This window comes from Rhipicephalus sanguineus, chromosome 4 (assembly GCF_013339695.2).
Source record: "Rhipicephalus sanguineus isolate Rsan-2018 chromosome 4, BIME_Rsan_1.4, whole genome shotgun sequence".
NCBI classification, from domain to species: domain Eukaryota; kingdom Metazoa; phylum Arthropoda; class Arachnida; order Ixodida; family Ixodidae; genus Rhipicephalus; species Rhipicephalus sanguineus.
In genome coordinates, this window is record NC_051179.1 from 84,764,346 (window position 1) to 84,778,224 (window position 13,879).

Below are 13,879 nucleotides of genomic sequence, written 5' to 3' on the forward strand. Positions count from 1 at the left end.
TCCTTCGCAATGGCGCTATGGACGCTCGCGAAGCTGAGCGTAAGCGGCAACGCCCGCAAACGAGTCTCGAAGCTGCGAGGCTGCGTTAGCGTGCGTTCGCTGTGCTTCAGTCATTCTCTCTCTGTGCAACGGTGTGTGAAACGCCATGAACAACGTCAACGTCGGCGCTAGTTGGAGCGGCAGCCCCGCGGAGCAGACGAAGACTCGGGAAGCCGAACGTAAACGTCAGCGTCGGCAAGCGGTGATTCAAACGCCTCGACAACCACCGTCTCACAAGTCACATGAGAGAAACGGAAACTCGATGCGCACCCCCCGCGATGCTTTCGCATCCCATCATGGTTGCCTGTAGGGGAAGATGATGTGTAATTTTAGGCCGGTGGCGGCAGAAAAACGTCTAGTCTACTTGGCTATTTTTTGGATAGTTTCGTATTGCCTTGATTTAAACCAAAATATTAATATCTTGGCACGTCGCAGCCGCTGGCGTTCGACTATGCGGTGTCAAAACATGGGGACGAAGGTGTGCTTCCAGCTCCCAAAATTGAATTTGGCGCTGGCATTGCTCAAAAGAAAAGACTTTTGGATAAGTGGTTGGCACTCGGAGGAAACCTGTTGCATGGCGCCTCATTCTCGCATTCCACCTATTTCTGAAGGTTACTTCAAACTGCAAGTCAGTAGGACAACAGAAAGCCCTCCCCTTCCACGACGCGGTTCACTCATCGACATTAGAAATCGGATATCTGATGAACTGCCGTGTCGTTTCTTGGGATTAGATACGGTCTGCTCTCAAGTATACTGATTGGTCGTGTTTGTCAACACGCGAGAAACGATTGCAAAAGTGACTACAATTTATGCTTTAATCACAGCAACTGTGATTTTGAGCAGGCTCATGCAGTAGTCACTTTTATTGTCACTGATACTGAACGCCAGCTATACCCCCACCCCACCGATCCCTAAAAAATTTTCGCCAAATATTATGGCGCCGCCTTCAGACCCGCACCCTTCCCTCCCCCTATTTCTTTTCCCGCATTTACCCGGGAGCGTACGCCCCGTCCTGTGCTCAATGCACTCATCCCCACGCTACCCTTACCCACATTCTCATGGAATGCCCGGCGGACCCTCCCCGCGGGGCCCGGAGCCACTGACCACATGGGAGGAATGGGAGACCCTGCTGCGCTCGACGGACCCGGCCAAGCAGAAGATCGCCACTGACCGGGCCGCCCACGTCATGGAACTGCATGAACTCATGAACGCATAGCGCAGTGGGGTCGTGCGGGGACCCTGGGATGTACGTGCCCAAATCCCTTGGTCAAATAAAGTTTTACCTCCTCCTCTAGCCCTTTTAAGAAAAGTCACGCAAGACACGTGAAGAGAATGTACTTTCTGCAACAGAGCAAGAAACTGCGTGATCATGCACGAAGTGATTGATAAAGTCAACAATCTATGCTTATACCTCATAAATCATGATCTCGAAGAGTTTTTGCTGTACTCGTTTACATTTCCACCTTGAATTCAGTCACTTGAACAACAACGTCGCATGAGTTTTCACACAAGCTTGATTACTTTTGGCTACCTTTACGCCCTTCGCTCAAGTCATCTACTTTTTGGTTATTTTCACATTTCATGGCTATTTTTCATCGTTTCGACCTGGCAACCCCGACCACCGATGCCTTTGCCACAAGTGCTGGTGGTGGCGGTGAAAACTTATTTATTTGCCATACAATTTCTGCAGGACGCTTCGAGTAGTCGGAGGTCCACGGCCTGCGATGGGGGGCCCTCAGTCTAAGCTCCGGTTGCAACAGCCGCTCTGCGGGCCCGGTCAATCAGACTCGGCTGATCTTCCAGGTTCTCGCTGTCCAGCAGCTCCTCCCATCGCTTCCCTGTGGGACTTTGTACTGAGGGTAGTGTTGTAATGGCCTGACATGCCCACGTGATGTGATATTGGGTAGCTTTAGTTTAGTATCTAGGGCGGCGAGGAGAGTATGTCGAAAGATGCATCTTACTAGGGGTGTGGATATTTGGAAACGTGCCGGTTTGAACTCGTCTGCAGATGACCAATTCCTCTTTCTCTTTATTTAGTGTTCTGTGAGGTAGGCAATATGTTCGCCGAAGACGTGTGTAATGGTTTAAGATGGCCGAGTAGTCGCACGTGACGGGAACGGCTTCCTTAGAGGCGGAGTTGGAGGGTCCTCGGCTAGCATTCCGTCGAGCTACCCTATCCGCTGCCTGGTTTCCCTCCAGCGTCATGTGACCCGGGGTCCATATGATCCGATGCCAAATCCGGGGCGTGTGTGTATCGGCATGCGCGCCAGTGTGTGTAACGCTCAAGATGATATTGAGGGCAGGTTGGCTGATGCGCCCCTGTAGGCAGGTAGTTGTAGGTAGTTGCCGCAAGCCTCTTGAGAGTCCGTCAGAACTGTCAACCATTTCTGTCTGCAGCCGACCGCGAGAGCGAGCGCAATGACCGTTTCTTCAGCCTCGATGATGTTGTGGCACCGCAGGGAAGCACTGGTACATTCTAGGAGTGTGTTGCCCACGACTTTGGCTACCGCCTTGGTTTCCGCGAGGTAGTTGGCGGCGTGAACATAGTAAGCAGTGTTCTTGTACCCGTGCTCTCGTTTGAGGGGTACCACTCTGGCTTCCCACCGGCCCTGATGTAGTCGGGGATCCTTATTGTGGGGGATGGGGGCGACCTTATAAGTGGTACGAAGGTGGTCGGGAATCGGCTTTCAGCGAGTTGCTTCATGAAGCTGGCCGATATAGCCGAGGCGTAGGAGCAGGTCGCGGCCTGTTGGTGTTGACGGAAGCCGCTGCAGCTGGGTGGTGAGTTGCGCTTCGCATAGGTGTTGTGCAGACCCTATGCGAAAAGCTTACTTGTTGAAGGACCCGGTGGTAACTTGAGTGCCGCCTTGTAGGCATTGCGTAGCACTGCGTCGACTTGGTCCTGTTCGCCTTTGGTAAGTCGTTGGTAGGGCAAGCTGTATGTCACCCTACTGGCCACGTGGCTGCGTACGAGTTTCAGGGTGTCCTCCTCGTGCATGCCATGGCGAGGAGTGGCGGCTTCATTCGGGCGTCCTGTAGCGTGGTGGTGCGGAGGAGGGCACGTATGTGATTTACATGGCGGTTTGACTGTATCCACATTCCCAGTATACGAATAATGGTTTTCTCTGTGACTTGTTTGCCGGAACGGACGAAGCGGAGGCGGTAGCCTGGGTCATTCTGCACCGACTGTGGGGGCTTGTGTTGCCAGATTCATTGGAGCTCAGGCTTCTCTCTTGCACAGGCCAGGCGACGTGCCTGTACGTATTATTCGACGAAGGTGGCTGCCTGCTGCAGGTTATGTTCTTTTTTTACAAGAGACCTCCGCGTGGCCCAAATCGTGATGCCCTCCGCGTACATTGCATGCTGGATGCCGTCGATGCGGTGGAGTTTGTGCGCCAGCCCTACCATTGCTATGTAGCGGGGAAATCACTGAGCTCTGCGGTGTGCCCTTCTTCGGAAACTTGATAATACTTGAATGGATCGACCCAAAACCGACCATGGCGGTATGGTTCGACAGGAGAACCTGAACGTAACCGTACATGCGCTGTCCGCAATGAAGGGCCCCGAGGCCCACAAGTATGGCCTGGTGACTAACGTTACCAAAGGCGCCCTGGAGGTCTAAAGCCAAAGTAATGTTTTCTCCTTGCTGTGGGGTGGTATCAATGACTTCTTTTAATTGAAGCTATACATCCTGCATTGAAAGATGTGCCCGGAACCCGTATATTCAATGCGTACATTGATTGCAGCAGGCTAGTGATGATGTGCTCGAAGAGCTTACCAAGGCAGAAAGTGATGCATATTGACCGAAGGTTTTCGATCTGGAGTTTTCGTCCGGCTTCCGTAGCATTATCACCTCCGCGAGCTTCGATTCAGAGGGGAGCGTGCCGCATTGCCAATGATCGTTGAGAAACGCCGTGAGCTCTTGTACGGCGGTGTCTTTGAAGTTCCTGATAAGGGAGTACGTGATTCTGTCCGCCCCAGCATCTCTGTGTCGGGTGCTGCAGCGAGTGGCAGCATAGACTTCGTACACCGTTATCGATTGGTCGAGAGTGTCTTTGGCGCGACCCTGATACATTGCCTGACATGGTGCCGGGTCATATTCGCGAAAGCATTTGCGCTTGACTTGAGCAAGCAGCTCATCATCCGTGCCTTCAAAGGCATGTATGCGGCGCCCGGCCAACTTACTTGTCTCATTTTTTGTTCGAGTGGGGTCAATCAAAGCACGTAGAATATGCCACGTACGGGTCGTACGTGAACCCCGAAGGGTAACTGAACTGCGCCTGATTTAGTCGCGCCAGTTACGCATCAGACTGTACTGCCTGGGCGGTGAGAGCAGCGATCCTCATCTTGAGACGCCTGTTATGCATTAGTGTCTTCCATCTGCTGATGAGGTGCCTTGGCTTCGCACAGGTGCAGTAGATGACCGTCCACTTCCGGTGGTTGAGGTGTTCTGTTAACGGTGGTGGTACAACGCTCCCAAATTTTTTAAGGTTGGGCACACCGGTAGGTGAGGCTTTTGTGGCTGCCAATCCGCCTTTTTCACGGCGCCCCCACACATGCACTCTTCCCTAGCGGAAAAGTCGCGAAACGTCTCATCATGTCGGAGGCCTTGCTTCTGACAATACCGGCTGTCCCGGACCCTACCTAACCCCTACCAAAGTGGTAGAGGGCAGCACAGGAAATTGAAAGAGGTGGATTGAATGCTTGCTCTCGCGGTGGAGGCGGTGCAGTTTGTTGTGCGACCTTTTCCTATGGAGCGACGCGTCGCACTCTCCGTAATTTTCGTACGGAGAATATAATGATCGCTCCCCAAGGATTCCTGCAGGTTGTCTTAATTATAGTTTGCACTGCCACGGGCGAAGTCGAGATCGCGGCAAGTGCCCCTGCATACACTGTTGCCGATCCGGGTGGGGACTGCGGGATCCGTAAGCAGTTCGAGCTGGATTTTTTCGGTGGCCGCAGCAAGCTGTTTGCCTTTGAAATTTGAACGGTTGTACACCCAGCGTTCGTGGAGAGCGTTTAAGTCCCCAAGGAGTATGATTTCCTTTTCCTGGGCTAATTTGCAGAGGCCCTGGATGGGGGCATGGAAGTCGGTAGCTTTTTGCTTTGGGGCGCATATACAATGACGATGATGACGACTCCACATGGTCTGGGTTGGTGTCTGGGATGTTGTCCATGCCAACTGCTATTAGCGCTCTGTTAATCAGGACGGCTGCTCTGCCTTCTGTCTGGCTATTGCAGGACTCATAGCCTGGAAATTGTGGGTGACGTGCCAGGCTCCTAAAGCGCTGGCCGATGACATCTGGCTGAGCAAGGTGTGTGTGATATATTGTTGGAGGAGGCTCCGCTTTTCTGAGGAATCCGTGGCAGTTCCACTGCCAGAATTCTAAATGTTAGCGAATGGGTGGGGTTTTGCTGCCCAAGGTTAATTCGGTGTGTGGAAAGGCGTGGATGTAGGTATGTCGGCTTCCGAGGCCGATGTAGGAATGAGGGTCAGGTTGCCGGGTGTCGAAGCAGGTGTGGAAAAGAATTCGGAGGAATATGACTCCAGGCTTAGTCTGTGGTGGGCTTGATCTGTCACTGTGCGGGAGCTACGGGTGGCCGTCTTAGTTCGTATATTTCCGCCTGTTTCAGCAATTTGGGCCTCGAGGCGTGTCTCGAGAAAATCAAGGCGTTCTCCGAATTATGTGATGACGCCACTGAATTGTTGAGACAGTAGTTGAGTAAGCGGTGCGAGCATCTCGCGTATCTCTTCGCGTGTGACCGCGGTGCCCGTCGCGGTAGGAGCCGATAGCGCCATTTTAGGGGTTGTCTGTCTCTCAGGAGTGATTTCGGAGCGGTGTTCGGGGGAGTCGGGTGGCGAACCAAGACGCGCCATGAGGGCGTGGAGTACAGCACTCTCCTTGGCCTGACGCGTCTTCACGGCTGCTAGATCCAGTTTGAGCTTTATGTTTTCCGTGAGGTGTTCGTACTCGGTGTATTGGGTGTTATGCGGAGCGGTGGTTTTAGCTACTTTTACTGACCAGCTCATTTTGCAGGATGCCTCCTGGGACTGTTGGCAGGCGGGTTGCTGCTGCTGCCCCTTGGTCTTCTGGCACTGGTAGTTCGGTTGCTTCTGATGCTGCTGGCCAGGTCCCGAAGGAGGGAGGTGAGGGAAGGACTGCGACCTCGGGCGAAATTGGGAGCGTCTTTGCGAAGTCTCGTTGTCCTCACTGAGCCATCGGCGTTTGCGAGTGTGTGGGTTGCGCCCGCGGGTAGAGGTGGGTGCAGCAAGGGGAGCAGATGGCCATCGCCGCTGGACCTTCAACCTTTGAGAAAATACTTTGGCGCCCGTTAGGTGTCCGTCCATCCCCAAGCAATCGGCATTTGGAAGCACAAGGGTCACCGTCCACGGGGTCGAGGCTACCACAATGCCGACATACTCGAGCATTCGGTGTGGGGGTATACGTCCGAACGGTGCCCTGGTTGTAAACAGACTTAGGAGGTTTGCTGCACCGGCTTGAATGGGTAGCAGGCCACCCTCCCCCCCGCCTCCCCGTAATACAGTAGATATCAGGGTGAAGGGGGCCCTCGACGGTGATCCCACCAGTTTTGGTAGCACCAAGCATCCGCACATTGCACAGCCACCCACTGCGTGCACACGCATAGGTTGGCGGTTAGTCCTTCAGGAGTTGTGCCGGGCTCTATCCCATGAATGACTCCATGCAGCGTGTCTTCGGGGGCCGCCACATAAGTGTTGAGTACGTAAGTCTTCCTCTGAAGTGTGAGAGTGGTGATCCGGCGGAGAATTTGAGCCGTGCCAACATGTGGTGGGCTTGAAATGATAATGTTCGACCCTGGGCTAGTACGGACGGTGAAGTGGTAACCCGTGCAATGTTGTCGAGAATTGCCCGTCAGCGCTACGACTCGGGATATTTGATGCGTCGTGAAGTTCCGAATGGCCAGATACTTTTTCGGACGCATGATGATATTTATGTCCGTGCGTGTGGTACACATGTGGTGCTGTTGCCGCCGGTGCGACGCATGACGCGTCTGCCGGCGCAGCAGGAGCGTTCTCAGCTAGGGCAGCCCCGGTGGCTACGTGGGTGGGCGCAGTGCTTGCAGGACCGGCTGGCCGCGTTACTTCCGATCGAGCTTCAACCAACTTTGTCTGGCGTTGGCCCGGACGACGGCAAATCGCCAGTTACCAGTTCGCATCGGTGTCGGTCGGCGGCCACGGCGAGGCAGACGATGTGGAATGGAGCACGGGGGATCACCTTCGCTCGCCGAGGTGTGCTAGTACTAGGCTGTCGTTGGGGATGAGCACAGTTTGCAGGCATCGGTTAGCAGTCGTGCCGGCAGGCGGCGTGATGCTAGCGTTCATATTGTTGTGGAAGGGGCCGCGTTGCCGGGCCTGGTGGCCCGTGCTCGCACTGGGGAGCTAGGTCGTCACTTAGGCCTAGCGGCCCAATGCTTGCATAGGATCTTCTGAAGCCGATAAGGACTAAAATGCCCTACCGGCTCGGTAAGGGTGCCCGGATGTTCCGGACAGTGAATACTTGACATCTCGACACACCTGCGGCGACGATATTGGGGTAATCCGGTCAGCGACAGCGCACGTTCGGCGGAGCGCAAGCGACGCACATCAGCTCGCTCTGGACGCTCTACAGCCATTTTTCTGGCACAAGTGTCGCGACACTCGGCGGGGCACTTCCCACAGATCGTTGTGTCCCTTAGTCTAGTGACGTAGAGATCACACTTGCACTGTTATATTCTTTGCTTTTACCAGTAGTTGCACTGTGGACTCGCTATGGGACACACACGTATTGTCCGTCACATAGAAAGAACAGCGGAAATTCAAGGAGCGCCAACGCGCACAGAACTATCAGTCGCAGGCGCTGGCTTCCATCTTCCCTGTAATGTAACGGCTCTGAATTTTTACAGATATATGAACACACACGACCCCATTAAGGCAGCAGCCCTCCGCTTCACCCTTACCCCCAAAAGAAACTCCTGGCAACGCCCGTGCAACTGAGCGCCTGTTTATACAAGACTTAGCTTTACCAAAGAGCTCATATTTATTTGTATAATGCGGATGATTTTCGCGTACAATATCTTTAATGTGAAGACGATAAAGCCAGCAGCTCCGACAGTAGAACTCTCATATAATTCACGCAAGAATTTGGATCTGTTGTTCTTTAATTTAGACAGGGATGGTAAATCACACTCACAGAATTGAACCTAGTGAGAATTGGGAACGGTCGTCACAGGAAAGAATGGCGCACCGAATATCACTTGTCGACTTCACACCTGGGAGCTATGATGTCGTGGACGGTGTCGGTAAGCAGCAAGCTTTCTGTTAACTACACTCTCGCCATTTATGTATGTGTGTGTGTATGTATGTATGTATGTGTGTATGTATGTATGTATGTATGTATGTATGTATGTATGTATGTATGTATGTATGTATGTATGTATGTATGTATGTATGTATGTATGTATGTATGTATGTATGTATGTATGTATGTATGTACAGTCGCGCTCAATATGACTTTTAGCACGGGAGCGCGTGGCCTCAAGAGTTCAAAGACTGCTCATGGCTTCCACTAGCTTTTATTTCTATAAGTAGACGCTGTCCTCGCACTCGGGGATGATTTCAAATAAGAAAACATCATTTAGTTGCTGAAATTAAAACAAGTTCAGGCCATGCGCAATCCTTGAACTCATGAGGCCAGGCGCTGCCGTGTTGCAAGTCATATTGAGCGTGACTGTACATAACAGCAGCAATGGAACGGGATGTTTGTTGAACTAAATGCATAGCGTTACGAGTGTTCTTAACTTGAGTGGCAGTCAGTGTCAGGAAGCGGAAATTAAATGCTCGGAATCCTACCATAGTGTCCAGAAAAGACGCATTTTGCCGATTCTCGCTAACCACGTGCACATTCGATGCATAGATCAATAACAGCATGTCACACGAATGGTAAACGTGGGAGCCGCTAAGTGCGCGTCTTACTTTAGTGTCCGCGGACTGATCTCGACATCATCGTAATCATCATCTGCCTGACTACGGCCACTGCAGGGCAAAGGCCTCTTCAATGTTTTGCCAAACAACCCAGTCATGTGCTTGCTGCGGGCACGTTATCTCCACAAACTTAATCTCATCTGCAGACATAACCTAACCTGCCTGAAATGGGCATGGGCAGGGCATGCAGCGCAATGGCAAGATTACCACAAGTCATTGAGAGTAACAGAGGAGATTCCCAGAGAAGGCAAGCACGCGATATTATGTAATAATGCAAAGTACCTCAATACATGGATACGTCGTTAGCTGTTAAAGGAGCGCTGCGTCGTGTACATAGCATATGTCATGTTTTTTTTTGTCTCTTCGTAAGTTTTATTGGGATAGCAATTATATGGAACCCTAGACGGCTTTTTGCCGTCAACGCCGCGCTGACGTCATTTTTCTAATAAAGTACAAATGGATAACATCGCCCCACGCATCGTATGTTTTACATGCGAGCAAAAGTGCGCCAGCACTGGCGTCGAACCTGGTTGATGCAGAGATGAAACAAGCGGGACATCTCCGCTGCACGGAGGGCGCATGCGATGACGTCAACCTATGTGCGAGGCCTGCCGTCGATATCTCCTCAAGCAGAGAAGAAACACTCCGCTCGTCATCTGTAAGAGCATGAAGGGACGCTATGAAGGAACACTCCTGGAAGACGCTCAACTATCATCCACTCATGCACGTGGTCGGCAACGTGGACCACGAGGATTACGCAAAAACCGGGGTTAATGCTTCTATAATGCACCGGGACATGCACCGGGTTAATGCACCGGGACACATGGGCGGGGAAGCCGGTGGGGGTGTCGAGGGGGCGTCGTCAGGCATGACGGACGGGAGCTTTCGGCTACGCAATTCCAGGGCCGGGGAAAACCGCAGCAGCCTCCACCAAAATATAATGAAAACACTGGGCTACGAGCGGTGGTTGCGTCGTAACAGCAGCAGCAGGAACTGGACGGGCGCGGACAGCGTTGCAGCAAAAGCACGGGCTAGGCAGCTCCAGCTCGTGCCTCGCGCAGGGTTGGCGATGTGGCTGCAGCGCCAGACGTTCCTCTTCACTACACTTCCTACAATAAACCTGCTGAGAGAACCAGGTCTCTCATCATTACCGGTGATTTCAACATTGATTTATCAAGACCCAGCAAAGATTCGTCCTTATACTGCGTGAAAGACGGCTTGCATGTGGACAGGGCATCAAAAGACCTCGCTGCCACGTCCACGACAGGAGGCATTATAGATCATTTCATCGTAAGAGGCATCCAGGATTTCCACAAGTTGCACTATACCTCACACTTCACTACACTTAGACTCCTCATTGCAACGATCAAGAACGGATCCGGTTAACAAGTCCGGTCCAGCTGCTGGTGCTCACTGATAACAGTGATGATGACTTTATTAAAGAACTGTCAACAACCCCTTCTACACATACACACGGGTTCGTGAAACGTGCGTGCGTTCTCCGTCATAACGGACAAGTATAAGCATAACAACTGTAGCTGTGACTGTAACGTACGTGCAGTGCGCCTGCGCGTGCCACTAGGCTGTGTATATATCTAGGAAAACTTTCCTGAATGAAGCTTAGTTGCGAGTAACGTCTGTCCTGTCAATCTGTGTTCCTTCTTTGTCCTGTTTGGATTCGCGCTATCCAGCATTGAAGAATATAAGCACTACATATCAGCTTACCGCGTCTGGTGTTGGAAACGGCCATGTTGGCATCGTTACACAACTGTAAACAATTGGTTTTATAATACATATACTCTTCAACTTATGAGTGTGCGTATACCACTTCCACATTTCTCTAGCATCATTCCGTAACGTTTCGCTCAATGTGGGAAATTACGCCACAGTCACCATCACGCGCATGCTTCGCATACCATCGATTCCCACGGCACGTGGGATCTGCCGAATTTTTATTCTCTTTCTTGTGTTTTTCAGAAAGCGGCTTGGAAAATGAACTACGTTATCCAGAAATTGGTACGTCTGTGGATAAATATAAGATTTCCTTGAAGGGTGCTACATACCAAACTGTCTTCTCTGCCACGTTCTTCTTCACAGAAAAGTCGAGAGCTCCCAAAAATCCTATACCGTTGAGACCCACTTCCTCACCGATCTCAATCACACCGCATACTTTGGTAATGAAACGGAAGACCGCGTTGCCTACGCTATGGTGTTTATGCATTCGGTAAGTGGAGACAGGAAGGTTCAGCAGCTGTCTCCTTAATAGACTGCACTTGCGTGATGTTTGGCATAAAGGGGAACATAGTGAGTTCCTAAACACGGTCACAAGAAACAACGTCCAGTGGTTAAAGGCCTTTAGCACCTGAATGACATTTTCGTTTTTCGGTGGCGCTGCCAGACGGCCACCTTTAATTACATTTGACCTGATGATGTCGATAACAGTGACTTTGGAAGTCAGGAAATTTAAGGTAATATTAAAAAATAAACAGCCAAAAGCTAATCTGCCTTCAAGGCTACAGGGAAATGTAGAAACAAGCATGCTGTGTAGTGAATACCTTGAACTTGTTTGTGCCCCTAACAACGTCACCATCGACCGTACCAACTTAGGGCATTACATGCTGGCATTGCATGCGTACCATAGAAGCAACGCGTCGACTATTATGTAGAAGCCGTTGCAACGCTGAACTGAATTTCGCCAATTCCAACTCCTGACAAGAGGGCTAGCTGTTGTTAAATGGCATGTATAAAATATTTTTTTACCGGCCAACAAATGCAAACTATGCACAACAGAAAGAGCTTCGTATAAACATATACTGTCGCGGGTAGCGCTGCTCAGCTCGGAGGTCGAAGACGAAAAATGTCCAATCCAGCAGGCCAGGGAAGCTATGGGGACACAAGGTCTTCTGGGCTCTATATGAGCGGTCCAATCCAGACCGCAAACATGCCGGATCTTGTGATAAACATTATTCACTCACTTACTCACATAATCTTTAAAAAAAAGCTTTATAATATATGTGCTGCGTAGCGCGAGCTCCGGCGTCGAGAATGCGCATTCGTCAGTCTAATCAGTTGTGGCAAATCAATGAAGTTGCGAATGGCTAAGTTTGCCAGTGTGACATCATGCAAACGCCATTAAATCTGAGGGGATTAGGTAATAAATGCCATTTCTTTTGCCCGTGTGGCAAGCGTACATTAGAAGTTGCATATGCCGCGCTCCTTTAGTCGCGTTTTTCAGAAAAGAATGCACGGCGAATGCAGATTCCTGCATTGTTTTCTCTACTAACAGACCTTGCCTTTCAGTGCTTCTTAACTTTTGTAAGTGACCCAAAAGCAATGTCCAAACATTGTTCTTGCATTTCTTAGTAACTGTGAAGTTGTCATTCATCATGTCTGTTTGCTTACAAGACAAGTTACGCTACTATGGAGGAAAATTTTCTCTTACCTTGCTAATTGCTGAACTAGATGAATACGTACACCCGTGAGCAAAAGTATATGGACCTCGCCAGGGAAAGATACAGGACAGGCTAGCAGATATGATGGGATGTGCGCGCGCACCATTGCCTCAGCGCCCTTGTCGTCACGAGCCGCGTCGGCAGATGGGGCATCGGTGCATTTCGTCACTGGGCGTTTCGATGTGTCCGCCTCCGGAGGAGCTGGCATCGAGGCGCCCTATTTTGGCACGCGCTTCCTTGGTCCGTAAACATTTTCTCACATGTGTACGTGCGCATTCGTGGTGCCATCGACTTGGCTGACACTATCAGCTCTAACAAATATGACATTACGAATTATTAACTTGTACCTTTGTACAGTAAGTGACTCTCAACATAACATGATGTTCAAGTATCTTTATCCTACTATTATTACCTTGCACCGCATTTTCTTCCCTCCTTTTACCGCTATGAACCCGCGGTTTCGTTTTAATCAACATTCGCAGGTGAGCCTTCGCTTGCAGCAGCTCGAGCCACCGGCCAGGATAGGGTTAACCGTAATTGAAGGATTGAAGGTAACGAAAACACACTATGGAGTTTTGCGTTGGTGTCGATTAGAGTATTACCTTTCCAGGACAAACAAAACTATTTACATATACATAACGATGGACGGGTCATGGCAGATCAAACATTGGATGCATTAGGGAAACTTGCGCGCACCAGTGCCGTACACAATGTGTCTGACATCCTCTATATGGCAGTCAGGTAATTATGAACTACGTTTTCTACATAAGCTAAAGCGCACAGCTTCTGTAATATATAAAAAACGCGATCTTTTACAAAATTCACATTGAAATATATGGACTTTTAAAAATGCGTTAAAAATAAGCATACGTCGTCCGGCTTCTGCGACCCTGTTCATAGAATGACGAATTATTGATGTTGCTGGTTTATCGCTGGAATTGCACGCATGCTGCATAATGAAAAATGATTAGAGGTGTGCGTTACATGCGTTAATGGTGTGCATCAGCCACTCCAGCTAAGTGGAGCTATAGGGCGCCCTCCACAGGAAATATGAAGCCAGCTTAACGTCCAAACCAAGACTAGCATGATGAGGACGCGGCTCAAGAATGGTAAATAAATCAGGCGTTAGGGGCCCGGCGGTGCACCAGTGGTGCACCAGTGGTGAACCACTGGCGCAGTGGTGCACCACTGCGCCAGTGGTTCAACATTCTGATTTTGCACTAGTGGTGCGAATTCAAACTAAGCTAGGGGTCCCTCCGTTGGCCACGCGTACGACACCATATAGAGCAGGTGCGGCCACCCTTTTAAACCGGAGTTGCTAACAGAAATATGAGCTCAGGGGTACTGTCGCGGTGCGATTCTATTACAATTCTACAATATTTTTATG

At 50.7% G+C, this 13,879-nt stretch overlaps 1 protein-coding gene across 2 annotated transcripts in view; it reads left to right on the top strand.

The window, feature by feature from the left end:
- Positions 1-13,879, top strand: part of LOC119391360 (venom metalloproteinase antarease-like TtrivMP_A) — a 104,677-nt gene that overhangs the window by 72,147 nt on the left and 18,651 nt on the right. Inside the window, exons 1-3 of one of the 2 annotated variants that reach the window (XM_049414755.1) lie at positions 11,167-11,264; positions 12,975-13,043; positions 13,103-13,233. In XM_049414755.1, coding sequence (XP_049270712.1) covers positions 11,247-11,264; positions 12,975-13,043; positions 13,103-13,233 — 218 coding nt within the window. In that variant the 5' untranslated portion in view covers positions 11,167-11,246. Of the gene's footprint in view, positions 1-11,166; positions 11,265-12,974; positions 13,044-13,102; positions 13,234-13,879 lie in introns of those variants that run through there. The other variant, XM_049414754.1, reaches the window with a different exon arrangement.